This window comes from Protomyctophum parallelum (genome assembly GCF_964188405.1).
Source record: "Protomyctophum parallelum genome assembly, chromosome: 10".
Lineage (NCBI taxonomy): Eukaryota > Metazoa > Chordata > Actinopteri > Myctophiformes > Myctophidae > Protomyctophum > Protomyctophum parallelum.
This window is the reverse complement of record NC_139704.1, coordinates 30,049,675-30,066,060: the sequence shown is the minus strand read 5'-3', so window position 1 is coordinate 30,066,060 and position 16,386 is coordinate 30,049,675. Positions and strand designations below refer to the sequence as shown.

At 43.0% G+C, this 16,386-nt stretch overlaps 2 protein-coding genes across 5 annotated transcripts in view; both read left to right on the top strand.

The window, feature by feature from the left end:
• Positions 1-5,831, top strand: part of arid4b (AT-rich interaction domain 4B) — a 79,898-nt gene extending 74,067 nt beyond the window's left edge. For all 4 annotated transcript variants that reach the window (XM_083774555.1, XM_083774557.1, XM_083774556.1 and 1 more), the window contains 5 exons: positions 135-1,370; positions 1,552-1,668; positions 3,000-3,242; positions 3,623-3,769; positions 4,797-5,831. In XM_083774555.1, the coding sequence (XP_083630681.1) occupies positions 135-1,370; positions 1,552-1,668; positions 3,000-3,242; positions 3,623-3,769; positions 4,797-4,951 (1,898 nt within the window). In that variant the 3' untranslated portion in view covers positions 4,952-5,831. The remainder of the gene's footprint in view (positions 1-134; positions 1,371-1,551; positions 1,669-2,999; positions 3,243-3,622; positions 3,770-4,796) is intronic.
• A 2,351-nt stretch (positions 5,832-8,182) lies between these two features.
• Positions 8,183-14,484, top strand: tomm20a (translocase of outer mitochondrial membrane 20). Its single transcript, XM_083774564.1, has 7 exons — positions 8,183-8,243; positions 8,284-8,467; positions 8,807-8,853; positions 9,340-9,421; positions 11,503-11,645; positions 12,991-13,048; positions 13,816-14,484. Exons 2-6 carry the CDS (start codon positions 8,341-8,343, stop codon positions 13,033-13,035), a joined length of 444 nt encoding a protein of 147 aa, XP_083630690.1. The 5' UTR covers positions 8,183-8,243; positions 8,284-8,340; the 3' UTR covers positions 13,036-13,048; positions 13,816-14,484.
• The last annotated feature ends 1,902 nt before the right edge of the window (positions 14,485-16,386 follow it).

Sequence of the window (16,386 nt, the reverse complement as noted above, 5' to 3'; positions counted from 1 at the left end):
AGCCTGTAGTCCTCATGTACACATAAAAGCAGATTAGGGCTATATGTTTGACATTGAAGTGATTGATTTTATTGTGTATGGTGATGGTAGTATGCTAACTGAACCTAACACAGAGTTTGTGTTTTTCGGCTCAGCCTCTGAGATGTCCACAGACGAGAGCGAACGCGAGGACGAGGAAGGGGAGCACAATGAAGACGATCGTCCGGGTTGCCGCATCGGCCTCAGAAAGGGCCCGCCGGAGCCGCCACAGGCGTCGGAGCGCTGGGAGGGCGCGGCGCCTCCCGAAGGGCCGAAACCTCCCTCTGTCGCAGGAAAGAGCCAGGATCCCATCGCCGGGGAGGTGCCAGAGGGCATAAAGCGCCGAGTTCCACCGGGGTCGGAGGGTGAGGGGAGCACCAGGAAGAGGGAGAGGACCCCGAAAGGTCTGTCCAAAGCCAAGACCAGGAGCACCAGGAGTGCCGACTGGTTGCCTGGAAGCTCCCCGAGGAAGCAGGAGGAGAGAGGAGGCCCCGGGGAGGATAGGGGCGCCTCGTCGAGCAGCAGCTCAGATGATGAAGGGCCAACTGTCACCGAGTCCCAGGCGGAGGAAATGAACGAACGAAGCCGCCCCAAAACCAAAGGTTCACCTTCCAAGAAATACAACGGGATGAAGGACAAGACCAAATCTGGGCGACCCGCTGCGTTCTGGGAGATCCCCGAAAAGAGAGTTAAAATGGGAGGTAGCGTAGATGAAAGGCCTGCGGTCCGAACAAAGGGCCAGAAGGATGTGTGGTCGAGCATCCAGGCCCAGTGGCCCAAGAAGACCCTGAAGGAGCTGTTCTCCGACTCGGACACGGAGGCGGCCAACTCCCCTCCTCCGGGCCCCGTGTCGTCGGGCCCGGAGGAGACCAGAGCGGAGCAAGAAGCCATGCCGGAGGACGAGGCGTCCGAGGAGCAGATGGACAACGACAAACTGCAGGAGTTTCCCAGTAGCGGCAGTAACTCTGTCCTCAACACGCCACCGACCACGCCCGAGTCCCCTAGCATGGGCGGCATCGGCAGCGCCGTGGAGGAGTCTGGCGACACGCAGCCTTCCTCGCCTCCTCCTTCCTCCATGGCCCCGGCCTTGCCTTCGGAGTCCACCTCCTCCTCCTCCGCCCCTCAGGGGCCCCCGGGGGGGCCCGTACAGGAGGAGGGCACGGGGGGCCGCAGTGAGACGGACAGCAGCACGGTGGAGGTGGAGAGTCTGGGCGGGGAGCTGCACGACCTGCCCCCGGACGACGGCACCGGATCCCCCTCCAAGGCCTTCGACGGCAGCCTCTCCTGCAACAGCAACTGCAGCGTGGAGCTGAGCAGCAGCAGCCAGCAGGAGAGCGAACAGAAATCCAAAGGTATGAATCGCGGAAAACATCAAAGACTAAAGTGCTTCATGTTTCTTTTACACTACAGTATACTGTATGTGTGCATTAGCTGTGGTAAAAAAATAATTTGCAATACTTTATGTTTTTGTTCTGGGGAAACTCAGAACTATAATAAAGTTGACAGTCTGTGTATAATCTCATTTCTCTGAAGTGTCTGCAAGTCAGAAGCGGCAGAAGGAATCACAGACGGGCGGACCCACAAAGAAAGCCAAGCCCAGCCGCAAGAGCCTCGGTGTGCCTCCCAAGAAGAATAGGAATAGAAAGACAAGTAAGTTGCAGAAGTGTCTAAATATGCTCCCAGTATCCTCCTGTCCATCTATCACATTTTAACCCATTTTGACCTGAGATCAGATTAAAAAAATCTCTGTTTGAAAATGACAGATTTCTGAAAAAGCTATGTTTCTATGTCAGTCGTTCTTCGATTATTCAAAAAATAGCACCTCTACAAGCTCATAGCGTGCCACCGATAATTAATTTCTTGCGAAAGTAAAAAATAAAAGAAAAATCATATTTATTTATAACGGTGATAATAATAATAATATGGAACCCGCTCCTTTGGGGTATTGGTTTGTCACTGTACACTTTCAAATATGAAATCTGTCCCCTGGGACGCGAAAACGGGGACCTTCTGTTTCGCAGATGGCCTCTCTAGTGTCTACACATTCAGCTAAGGCCGCTCCAATAAATATAAAAAGAGTAAAATCTCTGTATAAAGAAAGAATATTAGAATTGTTGTCATTATGCCATGGACACGGAGAATAGATGTGACCTCATCACATGTCTAAATTATTTTATACACACAGTAAAGATTCCCTCCTTTTGAGGGAATATATAACGTAGGTGTTGATATACCCGTTTGTGTATGTGTGTAAAAGATATGACTACTGAAGTACTAGTTTCTAGGTCGTTCCTATATGGCTTCTACCTCTTGCAGTAGTAGAAAGGTAACATTTATTCCAAGGTTGACGAGACTAGTGCCAACACAAAGTTTCTATTTAAAGAGTGTATTGCCCCTAAACATGAATAAACATGTGGTAACAAGTGCTAAGGGACCATGGAATAAATGGGTTCTGCAGAGTCAAATCAGCACGGCAATAAGCCTCCATCATTCATAGTTTTTGGACCACTTGAGTTCTGCGTTGATGTACTCCAGTGTTGTTTTTGGCAGCAAATTTCTATTTTAGTTTAGTCATAGTCTTTGGACTGAAACTTCATTTAGTTTTTGTCATATTTTAGTCACCTGGAATGTGTTAGTGTTAAGCCCATCACACACCGTCTGCGACCGCCGCGTGTGATGCCGTCTTAATGAGTGTTTTTACACTTGCTGAAAATAGCCGATCTACAAGCTCACAACGCGTCGGCTATTTCAGCATGCAACCAAAGTGTAAAAGTACTTATACTGGATCTCTTGTCCACTAGTCCCTTCCTAACATTTTAGTCTACGGTAGTTTTTATTTGTCTACAAAATTGTCAGTATATTTAGTCTTAGTTTTAGTTAGTCACGGAAAACAACACTGATGTACTCACAACACAAACAACACTTTACCGTTGAATTGTTCTCTATATCCTCATCACCTTGCTATCTGTTGTTTCAACCAGCACACAGCAGTGACAGCGAGGACCAGTCTGTCATGGAGGGCACTGCCAAATCGCCCGCCTCAAAGACCAACACTTCAGACATGAAGGCTGCCATCTCGCCCCCCAAGTGCCCTGCAGGGCGAAGCCCTCCGTCGAGCCATAAGTACCACAAGCACTCTGACTCTGATCATACGCCGCACCACCGGGACCACCGGGACCACCACGGGAGGACGCCGCGCATCTATAAGTGGAGCTTCCAGATGTGTACGTTTTTTTAAACTTCCATAGTCTTCTGTAGATTACAGTGGTTCCCAAAGTGGGGTCCCCCTAGGGACCCCCAGGGGGTCATTGAGGGAGTTCCTGGGGTGCCCCAGCTAAATGATAGTTAGGAACCAAATGGACCTGTTAGGGTCCATTTGTACACTCTCAGAGTTAAATTAACATTGATTTTACAATATAAATTGGGGGTCCCAGAGATCGAAATGCCATTAAATGGGGGTTCCGTAGACTAATGCATGTCCAAACTGGGGGTCCTTTAAATTAAACGGCTTGAGAATCACTGCTCGAGCCGTAAAAGTCTTCTCTCACGGGGGGTCTTTGGCGTATCTTTTCAAACCCTAAATGCATTGTTATGTTCCATGTAGCCGACCTGGAGAAGATGAGCAGTCTGGAGAGGATCTCGTTTCTTCAGGAGAAGCTGCAGGACATCAGGAACCACTACCTGTCCCTCAAATCGGAGGTGGCCTCCATCGACCGCCGGCGAAAACGCATGAAGAAGAAGGAGCGGGAAAGTGAGTCGACTCCGAATCGATGTCCTCTAGCGGTGCAACAGTCAATCAAACTAATCGATTTAATCGATGATAAAGAATCATGGATAATTGATTTGAATTAAAACAAGAAATTATTGAATACTTGAAAATTCGCTTTTGTTTTATTTTGGAAAATAAAAACAAAATGGCAGATCTACAAGCTCACAAAGCATTGTAGATCTTGCTATTTGTGCTATTTTCATGTGTTTCACTGTACCACAAAGTATAAAATAGGGCTTAACCCCTGGGCTACAATTAACGAAAAAAACTGATTATTGCTAAAAATACAAACCTACCGTTAACGGAATTAACGGAATGTCAATCAATGTCAGTTATCGGGGGTTCAACAAAGCAAAAATTAGCATGTTTTCGCTCATTTTGGTAATGTTGGATGTAATTTACCAAAAAAACGTCCGAAATCCGCGCGATCGTGCGCTATCGTGCACGCGCGCCGTCTCTATGTGCGTCGCTGTAAAAAATCTGATATTTTGCGATGTTTTGGGGTTGATTTGACCTTAATTTGACTTAGTTATGAAAAAGTTATCATTAGCTTAGCATCCCGGACAGCCAAGAGAGTGACACAGGGTTAAAGTACTACCGGATGTTATCGATCATTGAACCGGAATTGACTTAACCAGATTCGTCTATTTTTGGCAAAATCAGCATAATGGTGCGTTCCCGCCATCTGGTGGCAAAACGAGAGAATACATTACATATGTCATTTGCAAATAAACGATCTGTTCAAACCATCAGATCTTTCTATTAATGTTAAAATGATGAATTAAAAATATGCCAATTTGTTACCCAGTTCGTAGCGCGCCACTCGGTGGCGCGCTACGAGCTTGTAGGTCTGCTATTTGTTTTAAATCGAAGAACGACAGACATAGAAACATAGCTTTTTCAGAAAACTGTCAGGATGTAGAAGACATTTTTAGAATCTGATCTCAGGTCAAAATGTGTTAAGGCTTCGTAGCAGATGTTTAACCCGAAAACGATTTGTCTCCCTCAGGTACGGTGGCGGCTTCGTCCACGTCGTCGTCGTCCTCTTCCTCGCCGTCCTCCAGCTCGCTGACGGCGGCGGTCATGCTGACCTTGGCGGACCCGCCGGTGTCGTCCTCTTCGTCGTCCTCTCAGAACTCCGGGGTATCGGTGGAGTGCAGGTGACAGGAGGACGTACCAGCAGAGGAGCCGCCGCACTTAAGCACTTAACCAGCACCCTGGCGCCACCACCACCCCCCAAAACACACACACACACACACACACACACACACACACACACACACACAGACAGACACACACCCGTACCACCCGCTCCCATCCCTTCCAACAGGACAGACGAGTGGACATACATATAACTACTGGGGCACAAACACCAGAACACAGACAACAAAACAACAACAACAACAACAACAAAACAAGCACTATTTTCTATTGACAACTGTTTCCTTGGCAAGCTAATTGCACTTAAGTGCACTTTTATGAAGATTGTGTAAGAGGAAGAATTTGTCACAAAAAAAAGTACAAAATTGTCTTTTAAGCTCTCCTTAATTGATGAACATTTCTAAGAATTGTTTTTGCAAGCAATAATTCTTTCCATTTGATAAACTTGTATTGTTATAAAACAAAAAAGATTTTCTGTGAAGACCACCCCCGTGTTGTGTCCTCCAGTGTGGTACGGTCTAAGTGTTTGCCATTTGTTACAGGCAATTCAGAGACGTAATGCCACGGTGGCATTAAGGGCATACTAAATGTAACTTTTGCCACGCGTTCCTTTGTCCACAGTCAATTCTAAGGGCCTTCACATGGTGAATAAACCTCAGCTGTTTTGACAATTTTTCAGCCCAAGTACTGGAACAGTGTTCTGTATGCGTTTCGGGTTACACTTTAAAACTCTGAGTATTCTAAAAGAGTGTAACTCTTGAGATTGTACAAATGTAAATTTGGTTGCATTTGTACACTCTCTGTTAAATCAAATTAACACTCAGGATTTTACTGTGCAACAGGTGGCGATGGATAAGGGTAACGGGATCATTGTAAAAAGAAATCCACTGCCCCCCCGTAGTGGATGGATGTGGTAAGATACTGTAGTGCCTTGTTCTTTTCTATGGGGCACCTTGAGAAGGGACAGCACTTCCCTCCAGGTCCCATTCTCAAATCAGAGGGTCACTGAGATTACCGTGTCCCTTTTTACAAAACAAAAAGACTGAAGAATGGTGTATGAATGAGGAGGCAAGTCGAGGGCTGTGTATGACAGATAATGATGGGTTTTTTTATCAGCGTTAATGCCGATATTTAAATAAATAATGATTGTAAAATAAAAATAAAATATTTAGCAGAACTGGTCATCCGTAATCTACTACTGACTACACATCCAGCTTGGGAACAAACGGTTAATTTTAGCAGTACAATAATCACGTTGCAATGATGGGAGGTTGGCAGATGCAAAGGTTACATTTCTTCAGTTTTCCAGCCTTTTCGAATCACACCACCTTCTCCGTTTAAAAAATGAAAATACATTATTTCCTAATGACCCATTTAATTAATCACATAACTCGGATCAAGTAGCCTATGGCGTATCATGGCAGCCATGGGAGGTTCTCAAAGCATTCCCTGTGTACCTCACCTCCGTACAAAGGAATTGAAACGGCTCCAATTTTAGCAGTTCAAAGAGCATACTGTATGTTTCTTGTTTTACATGTGATCGGTGATAAAAACATACCAGCTCCCAGCATCTATTTCGACTAGACTTCTAGGGCCGATTCATACTCCTATTTTACCGCTGTTTCGGTGCTGTAGTGCCGAAATTATTTCGGCTTGTCAGAAATGTAAAGTAGCACCGAAGAGCCGAACCTCAAATGATGTCACATTGTAGGCTCTACAGAGCCGAACCGACTTTTATTCGGCTCTAAAATAGGAGTATGAATCGGCCCTTACTCCCCCACCCACATGTTTGGTTCTGATCCATGTACTAGGACAAGAAATAACGGTAAAGATCTTGTAAATGTGCATTTATAACATAAAGTGATGTATGTATGTATACAATTCTGAAGACATCTCCAGTGTTTCCTCTGTATAGACTCCTGACTGTATGATAACCTTGAAGTTATAGGTTTTGTTTGGCACTTGTATGTAATTGTATGCTTTTGTTATACATTTGTATATTGAGAAGAGTGTTTTGAGTCAAGCTATTTAATATCTTGCACTGTTAATAATGTGTACTTTTCTGTACAGACAGTTTTATGGTTTTAACTGTAGTTCCAGTGTAAATAATGAGGGTAAAAAAGCATGTCCACTCCCCCCCACCCCGCCCTTTGTCATCATCCTCTTGTTGGGACAGATTTATTTTGGTCTCATTTATTTTATTGTTCTGCCGCTTTCATAAATTTCTATTTTTTTTCTCCCCCCGTTACAGTTTTAGTTTGTATTCTGTCTTTTTTTCCCTGTTAGCTTGTGCTTGAAACAGAATAATTGTGGTTTTGGAGGTGGCTAAACCATTTTCCATCATGCACATGGGACTGTTGTAGCTAAAGCTCCATGCACCTGTATGGAAAATGGTCTAGAAAAATCATAGAGTAACACAAAGTGATGGAGCTTATTGGAAAAGCTCTCTAGTATTTATTAGGCTCATCTGATGATGGTCATTGTGTAATTTATTGTACAAATGTAAGCAAAACAGATGCCTCTGTTTGAAATAAATGCCATAGTTTGTGAAGTACACGGTGTCTGTTGTCATGTCTCAACTGTACTTCTTTCATTTCAGAAATGTAAAATGTCAGTCACGTCGAGTCACTTAACATTAATTACTACAAATATTATGCAATTAAAACGTTTTTGTTTGCAAATTGCTACTCAATGTTGCAGTACTATAGTATAAACCTAACTGCAGTCACAGTGATGTTTTCTTGATATGTGTATCATATCAAAATGTGTCTAATTTCTTGTGTATTGCAATTCTAGGATAAGGTACTTTTTTGCCTTCAAATAACTAGGCCCTATATGCAAAACATCTTTACAAGAAATTGAGCTACTTCTCTACTTCCTTCAAGGGTGTTACCACAATGATACTAATTAAGGCTCTAATATTCCACCATGTAGCTCTGGTCCATAGAAAACTGCAAAACAAAGGGTATTACAGTATAGTGATTCATATTAAAATTAAACATGAAAACAAATATTAATCAGAATAAAATAATTTAGGGTCGAGATTCACCATCACCACCAGCGTCCTGGATGGCTTGATTCTAGGTTTAAAATAATTGCTATAAATATTTTTTGGAAATATCGATTATGGGAAGAAAAAAAATGAATGGGGTCTGGAACGTTGGAACCAGAAAATGGCTGCCACAGCTATGCCCTGTATGTCTCTCTCACTCTTTATGTTTGTTTCTAAAGGCAAAAAAGACACCCTATGCTATCCTTGAGCAGCTAGCACGCTAACGCTAACGCTAGCACTGCAGTAGCTGGCAGCTACTAGAGCTACAGCTACTAGCCACTAGCTGCCTGCCAGGCTGTGCCTGAGCTTCGTTGCTGGAGGAGTGTCTCAACTTTTAAACATGATGATGGGCAATAAAACGAGCACCATTGTCGCCGGCATGTGCGGGGCCGCTTTCATCGCATACTGCATTTATTTCGACAGAAAACGACGGAGTGACCCGAACTTTAAGAGGAAGCTGCGAGAGCGTAAGTATAAACGGCAACCATTGGACCGTCTGTTGAGTTGCAGCACACACATACACAATGTAGCATGCTTTGCTAGCTATGCTAAGGACTTAGGTATACACTATTACACGACAAACTGTAGACAGACAGTGAAGACAGACACATTGTGTTATTGTGTTTTTATCGTTTCAGTCGGCGTTGAATGGTCTTAAATTCGAACAAAAGTTTGATGAACAAAAATTACTTTGACTAAAATAAATGTAGTTGCCAATGCTAGCAGTCACGTGGTGCATATAATGCCATGCTGTTACAGTACTATAATAAAGTGTAGTAACGTTGACGTTTTTTTGTGTGACACAGGCAGGGGGAAGCCGAATGCGACCAACGTGAACGCTGGTTTGTCAACGGTAGGATATGATTATTTATAGACAAAAATCCCACATCATGCTGCTATGATGAGTAGACATGACATGAATGTTTGACAGTGGCGTGCACAGATAGACACTAGGGGCTAGAGCACACCCTGCCCTTTTGGCAATTTTGCAAGTTTTATTTTTTTCCCTTAATTTGTAGTTTGTGGACCATGTGGTGACATTGATCAAATCTTGATCAAAAACTACTATATTATTTAGGCCCCCACAATCTAAAGCTATGTTTCTGTCAGTGGTTCTTCGATTAAAGAAAAATAGCAGACCTACAAGCTCGTAGCGCGCCACTCGGTGGCACGCTATGAGCTTGTAGATCTGCTATTTTTAAAGCACCAAAATGGGTTCCCGCCCCAAAATGCGCTGCACAAGGTGCCCTTTTTTTTCACTTGAGCACCTGCCCCTCTAAATGTGTGTGCACGCCACTGATGTTTGAATTCCATCATGATTTCCCCATTCCATTCACAGCTGCCTGACCTGAAAGACCCGGAGGCCGTTCAGAAGTTCTTCCTGGATGAGATCCAGTTGGGAGAGGAACTCCTTTCACAAGGTTGGTTTAGCCATGGATATGTTTGGCTGTGTCAAATGGCTTCTGGCAATTTTAACTCTAAGACAGGCATATTGGAAAGTGGAAACACAAATGAATCACTAATGTTGTCAGTTACAGTACATCCAGTTCTTGAAACTTGAGTGTACGTACGTCTTTTCCTTCACTGCTTTTTTTATTAAATGCCACTGGGCCTCTAAAAATTGCTTTATTTTCTAATGCCCAATATAATATAATATCCTAAGGTTAGCAAGGAATATCACCTCTAATACTAAGCATGTGTTGTATAGTTGCTACCTTCAGGAAGGAGATATGGTGTACCAGCATACAATAAGGTCAAACTAAAGAGGTCCACCAGTCGACCTTGAGGCTTAATCAGGAGTTTTAGTAGCCACAGGGTAATCTAAGCGGTGGATATTGCTCTTGTCTTCATCTCGTCTTTATCTATATAAATTGTCTTGTTCTTTGTTATGTCAAATGTGTGTATATGTGTTCTGCATACTTGGCTGCTGTGTCACAAGACAAATTTCAGTGTGAACTGACAATAAAGTACTATATCATATATATTATATCGTAAAGTTTAAAATATATTTGAGTGTATAGAAACCTCAAAGTAACCAAATGGATCCTTATGGTCCATGACTCATTTGGTACACTCTTGAGTCGAGTAGGACACCTACTGTTTGACAACAGTAATGACATTTTGTAAAGCAGTCTGCAAATGAAGTGAAATTGGCTATCGCAATACATATTATACACAATATAGAGAGAAAGTAATAAAGCAGGCAAAGCAAAGTTACCATGTTTACCCAGGGTAACTGGACTAAGCTCAAGAACTTGTTTACAGCCAGGCCCTGCTCATAGAACATTTCATGGTAGGGGTTCAATGCCTTGCTCAAGGGCACTTCAGCGGTGGTAATGTTAACGTGCCGGTCCGGGGATACGAACTAGCGACCTTCCGATATCAAGACCCCTGCAAACCGTTCGGCCACCGCTGCCCCTAAAGTAGGCCATGCTCATCAGTGTGGCCAGCATTACTGGTGTGATAATGCATTTAGTTGTTTAACCTGAAGGACAACAAGCAGCAAGCTCCATAGCATTGAAGTCAATGAGCGGCAGTGAACACTAAATGGCAGTATAGAAGTTAAGCATTATGTTCTAGTTTAGCTATTGAAATATAGCAGATCTACAAGCTCATAGTGCAGCACTCGGTGCCGCGCTATGAACTTGTAGATCGTGAATGTAGCACAAATCTTTGAATATATTCTTTCAGAGCGAATGTTTTTAACTAAAATCTTTGCTTCTGGGAGGTCCCTGGAACAACATATTTTCATATGGGGGTCGGCAGCCAATTACATTTAATTTTGGGGGTCCTTGACATGAAAATGAACGACTGACACAGAAACATGAGTTTTTCATTTGTAGAATCGTCCTCGGGTCTAAATGTGTTAATTTCAGTAGTACTCGATATTAAATTCCCTATGGTGTCCTCCTTAGCATCCTTAAACCCCCCTGTTGCCAACCTTGGTCTCTGGGACAAGAAAGGATGCCAGATCAAGATTAGAGTCTTCCAATTCTGAGAGCTTTTTGTTAAATGGCTCTTGGACATTTCAGCTCTAAGACAGGCATAATGGACGCTCCTATGCCACCAAAATGTGGAACACCCTACCAACAGTCATTAAGACATGCAAATCCCTTGACTCCTTCAAAACCGCTCTCAAAGGGCACCTATGAACGGCTGCAAAACTGGCCCCGTAAAATCTGAATGCCCCACCCACCCCTTTTTCCCCTCACTGTATATGTCCCCCCCCCCCCCCCCGTTTTACCTCCTATGATGACGTCCTGTTTTTGGCTATATAGTAGTAGTGTATATTTGTACGTCTCTAAATGTTATGATGCATTGAACATGGTGGACCCTATTGTAAACAAGTGTAATGCTTTATGGTGTCATCCACACAACAGTTTTGTATTGAGTTGTGCTTGAAATGTACTGTAATTCTCCAATCAATCAATCAATCAAACCATACATGCATGCCTTCAAACCTACACATTCTGAATGAATATATTGTGTGTGCCAACCCCAGGAGACTATGAGAAGGGTGTGGATCACCTGACCAATGCCATTGCGGTGTGCGGACAACCCCAGCAACTACTCCAGGTTCTCCAGCAGACTCTGCCTGCTCCGGTGTTCCAGATGCTGCTTACCAAACTGCCCAGTATCAGCCAGGTGAGGTCCACCTCCCACACTCCTTAGTCCTTCTTGTTGACCCATTTTGAGGTGGGAACCCCTCTTGGTGTTTTTAACCCATTCTGACCTGAGATCAGATTCATACGAGGTTTCCACTGGACACACACTGGTCTGATTAAATCATTCTGACCTGAGATCAGATTCTAAAAATGTCTTTCAATAGCTAAAGCATAACATGATGCTAACACCAAAATGGGTTCCCGTTCAGAATGGGTTAATTATTTTATTGCCATCTACGTTTATAGACAGGACCTGGGACCTGTTCTTGCCAGCTACGTTTATAAGCATAGACATATGTTTAATCCATATATGAACGTGCCATCGGTCTGTTTACCTTTTAGCATTGCTAAAGTATAGTATAGCCCTCCTCCTTCACCAACAGCGATGTTTAAAAAAAAGAAATCCAGTTCCGTTGAGCCTCCATTATAACCCGATTTTCAAAGCGCTGTATCTCCAAATAATCGAGAGCTGTCCATGGTGAGCCGGCGCGCACCCGACGATCGTAAATCATTTGTGATTTTGTATCACATCGCATCGAAAATGTAGCTGGTTGTTCTGCTAGCTAAAGGCTGGGGGCTGTGTTGTGTGTTGTAGTTCCACTTCCGGAAGCCCCTACCTTCCTGTTTAACCTGGAAGGACAACAAGCTCCATAGCATTGAAGTCAATGAGCGGCAGTGAAGCGGTCAAACTTTTTGAACACTAGATGGCAGTAAAGAAGTTAAGCATTGTGTTCTACTTTAGCTATTGAAAAATAACAGATCTACAAGCTCATAGCGCAGCACTCGGTGCCGCGCTATGAGCTTGTAGATCTGCTATTTTGAAAAATCGTGAAATTGTGGCACAAATCTTTGAATATATGTTCTTTCACAGCAAACGTTTTTATCTCAAATCTTTGCTTCTGGGAGGTTCCTGGAACAACATATTTTCAGATGGGGTTCGACAGCCAATTACATACAATTTTGGGGGTCCTTGACATAAAAATGAACGACTAACAACACAGAAACATGAGTTTTTCATTTGTAGAATCGTCCTCGGGTCTAAATGTGTTAATTTCAGTAGTACCCGATATTAAATTCCCTATGGTGTCCTCCTTAGCATCCTTAAACCCCCCTGTTGCCAACCTTGGTCTCTGGGACAAGAAAGGATGCCAGATCAAGCTTAGAGTCTTCCAATTCTGAGAGCCTTTTTGTTAAATGGCTCTTGGACATTTCAGCTCTAAAACAGGCATAATGGAAAAACACAACTCGGGAACTAATGGATGTAAAAATAGGTTTAGTTATTGAATGCCTGAACCCTGAGTTTCTTTTCCGTTCCTGCTTTTCAGAGAATCGCAAATGCCCAGTCCCTGGCAGAAGACGACATTGAATGAAAGTATCAGCTAGGTGAGTTGCTAAATGCGTACTCCTTCTTGTTAATGTCCGTAGTACTCGATATTAAATACCCTATATGTTCTCCTTATCTTTATAGCATCCTTAAACCCCCCTGTTGCCAACCTTGGTCTCTGGGACAAGAAAGGATGCCAGATCAAGCTTAGAGTCTTCCAATACTGAGCTTTTTGTTAAATGGCTCTTGGCTCTAAGACAGGCTCTAAGACAGGCATAATGTTGTGTTTTTGTCAGCAGATTTTCGTTTTAGTTTTAGTTAGTTTTGAATAGTTTTCATTTAGTTTTAGTCACATTTTAGTCACCTGGAATGTCTTAGTGTTAGTCTAGTTTTAGTTGACTAAATATCATAAGATTTTAGTCTACTTAAATCTACAGTTGATTTAGTCGAACAAAATGTAATTTGGCGGGCATTGATGCCGTCGTAATGTTTTTTTTTCACTTGCTGAAAATAGCCTATCTACACGCCCACGACGTGTCACACTGCAACACGTTGTGAGCTTGTAGATCGGCTATTTTCAGCATGCAACTGACTTATACTGGATCTCTTGTCCCTTCCTTTTAGTCTAGTTTTTATTTGTTGATGAAATTGTCAGTATATTTTTGTCAGTATATAGTTTTAGTCATCATAGCTTAGTTTTTATTTAGTTTCCAATTAGTTTTCATCAACACTGATGGAAACACAACTCGGTTAGATTTAGTTTTTGAATGCCTGAACCCTGAGTTTATTTTTTGTGTCTTTGTTTTCCATTCCTTGCTTTCCACAGAATCTCAAATGCCCTGCAGTCCCTCTGGCAGGAGAAGATGACATTGAATGAAAGAGTGTATGTGTGATTGACCTACACTCTTATGTTTTTCCACGTTTGAATACTTAAATGTAAAGTGTGTTTGAGATGGAGAGGCTGATTGTGACTGTGAGAGTCCAAGCTTTGGACATCATTTGACAGCAAACGTCTCTACCACTCTACTCCTGTCTTACTTTATGGCTGTTACTATTTTTATATCCTCTGGAAATAGTTTACCACATTCCCTAACTCCCTGTCATTTCCTGTCAATCTGTCTTTGTGACACACATTTGGACTTGGAACTGTGATTATTACTATGCTAATGCTGCATTATAATGTTGATAAATAGGGAAAGAAAATTCATAGATAGTGCTTAGACAAATCTATCATAGAAATATTGTACAAAATTGAAAATCTCAATGTAATTATGTATGCAAAATGACATTGCATAGCTTATAATATTCTAATTTATAATTTGTTTTTTTGTGCATCACTATGCTAGACATGGTCATATATGTGTGTTTTGAGTCAAGAAGGTGCACCGCTTGTTTTTTGGTATTTTGAGTTGTCAAAGTGTTATTTTTGTATTCTAATCTGAATATCAAAAGTTTTCTTTCTAAGATACCCTCAATAAAATGAGAAGTCACTGAATTCTTTGTGTGCATTTTGCCAGCAGATGGCAGTAGCAATGCATAGGAAAAATGAACGTTTTAGAAATGCACAATGAGGACCACTGTTTTTTCTCCCCTAAGTCTGCTTGTCATTGGACATTTATTTGGTGGGTATTTTAGGCTCTTGCCATGCGTAAAAACCAGATGTTTATTTCATGCTTTTTGGATGTTCTTCTGATAGTCACAAAATGTAACAAAGGCCACACAAGCAGATTTATATCTGAAATAGTTGGAAGATGACAAAATTGATCTAGAAATGAAATGTGAACCAACAGGGCAAACTGACCTAGCCTGGCTAATAAACCAGACTAATATCACACAACAGCCAACGGCTGATTCGGTCTGGCTTATTAGCCAAGCTAAAACTGACCTACTGTACACTATGTTTGTGTTTACAGGTAGTGGGTGCCAAAGCAAGACGCTTCTGTTAGTGTGACTGTATTGCATTGGAACTGTAGGCTGCTACTATTTTTAAATCGTCACTTGCACTTCAACAACATAGCTTGTCAAATCTCTTAGACTGCAGGAGCTAGTGCAGGCTCCATTGTGTCTGTGTGCGTGTGCCCGAGAGAGAGACAGAAAGGAGCTGTACATGTAGGAGGGAGTAGTTCTGGTTGAAAATGTGTCTGTTGGAAGACAAATGGGGATCTAATTATTTTTATCCCTGTCTGCAGCTGTTTTTCTAAGGGCTTTGGCCAGAGCAGTCTGGGTGCTCACGGGTTGCCAGGAAACAAGAGCAGGGAAAATGAGTTTTTCTACAGTAGGAATGAAAAATGAAAATTGAACGGTGGCCCAGAAATGTCCAATGAAAACCTAAATGGTAGACTGTTCATTTTTCCATGAACTCATGCACTCTCAGAGTCTTTTTACTCAGCACTCCTGCTATTTCAACCGCCGGGCTGAAAGCAGAAGCCTGTCAGGAGCCTTGCCTGAGACGTCTGGCTTGTATATGTGTGTGTGTGTGTGTGTGTGTGTGTGTGTGTGTGTGAGCAGGCGTGTGTGTGTGTGTGTATGTATGCAGAAGAAGTAGATCGTTGTTAAAAATCTGTCCTTTGGGGAGACGGAAGAGAGAGAAAAATAACAGACTGTGTTTGGGAGGTCAGGCCCGGAGCTGTGGTGTTTCGCTGTCGTTGGGTGGGTTGAGGGCCAAGTTCCCCACACGGTGAACCCACTGGGCCTGCTTTCCCTGTAAATAAACATTGTGCTGCCCCCCCTCAGCCTCGCTCACAAGCAGGCGCTTTGCTGCGTTCTCCATCCTGTTGCCTCTGGTGGTGTGGAGAGAGATGTGGGGTTACTGAAGGATAACCGGAGCTGCATACCCACAAAGCATGCTGTCACCAAGTCAACGTCGTCAAATGGTGAGCATTCTGGTATGGATTGGTTACATTACACATGTTGGTTAATTCACTGTGTGTGTATACAGTATGTAATACCCGGGAATCGATCCTGGGTCTCCCGTGTGGAAAGCCAACATCTTAAACCACTAAGCCAAAGGCCTTAGCCCATGGCTCGGGGGGAGATATCCGACTTTTTTGAGGCCATCGGGGAGGGAGGTGGGAGGTTTTGACCGGAACCCGATCCGGCTCACAGCACCATTGTAACGCCCAAGAATCAAACCCGGGTCTAACTGCGTGGAAAGCCAACATCTTAACCACTAAGCCAAAGGCTTTATGTGACCTTTCTGGCCATCAGGCTGAGGCTGTGAGCCATCCTGCTATATATACATACTCATTGTTTGATTTATAGTTTTGTTATTACTATTATTATTCCACTACCTCCTGTTTGAGCATACTGTACATGAGAGTTAACTATTTGTATTAGAACAAGTTGCTATAGACAGGCTATACAAACCAAATTGACATATTTCCCTTTTCAGTAGGGG

Excerpts from the sequence above, each read along its gene's own strand:
- tomm20a (XM_083774564.1), top strand. The coding sequence starts at position 8,341 with ATGATGATGGGCAATAAAACGAGCACCATTGTCGCCGGCATGTGCGGG. Across the intron at positions 8,854-9,339 it reads TGAACGCTGGTTTGTCAACG|CTGCCTGACCTGAAAGACCC; the intron begins GTAGGATATGAT and ends TTCCATTCACAG. Across the intron at positions 11,646-12,990 it reads AACTGCCCAGTATCAGCCAG|AGAATCGCAAATGCCCAGTC; the intron begins GTGAGGTCCACC and ends CCTGCTTTTCAG.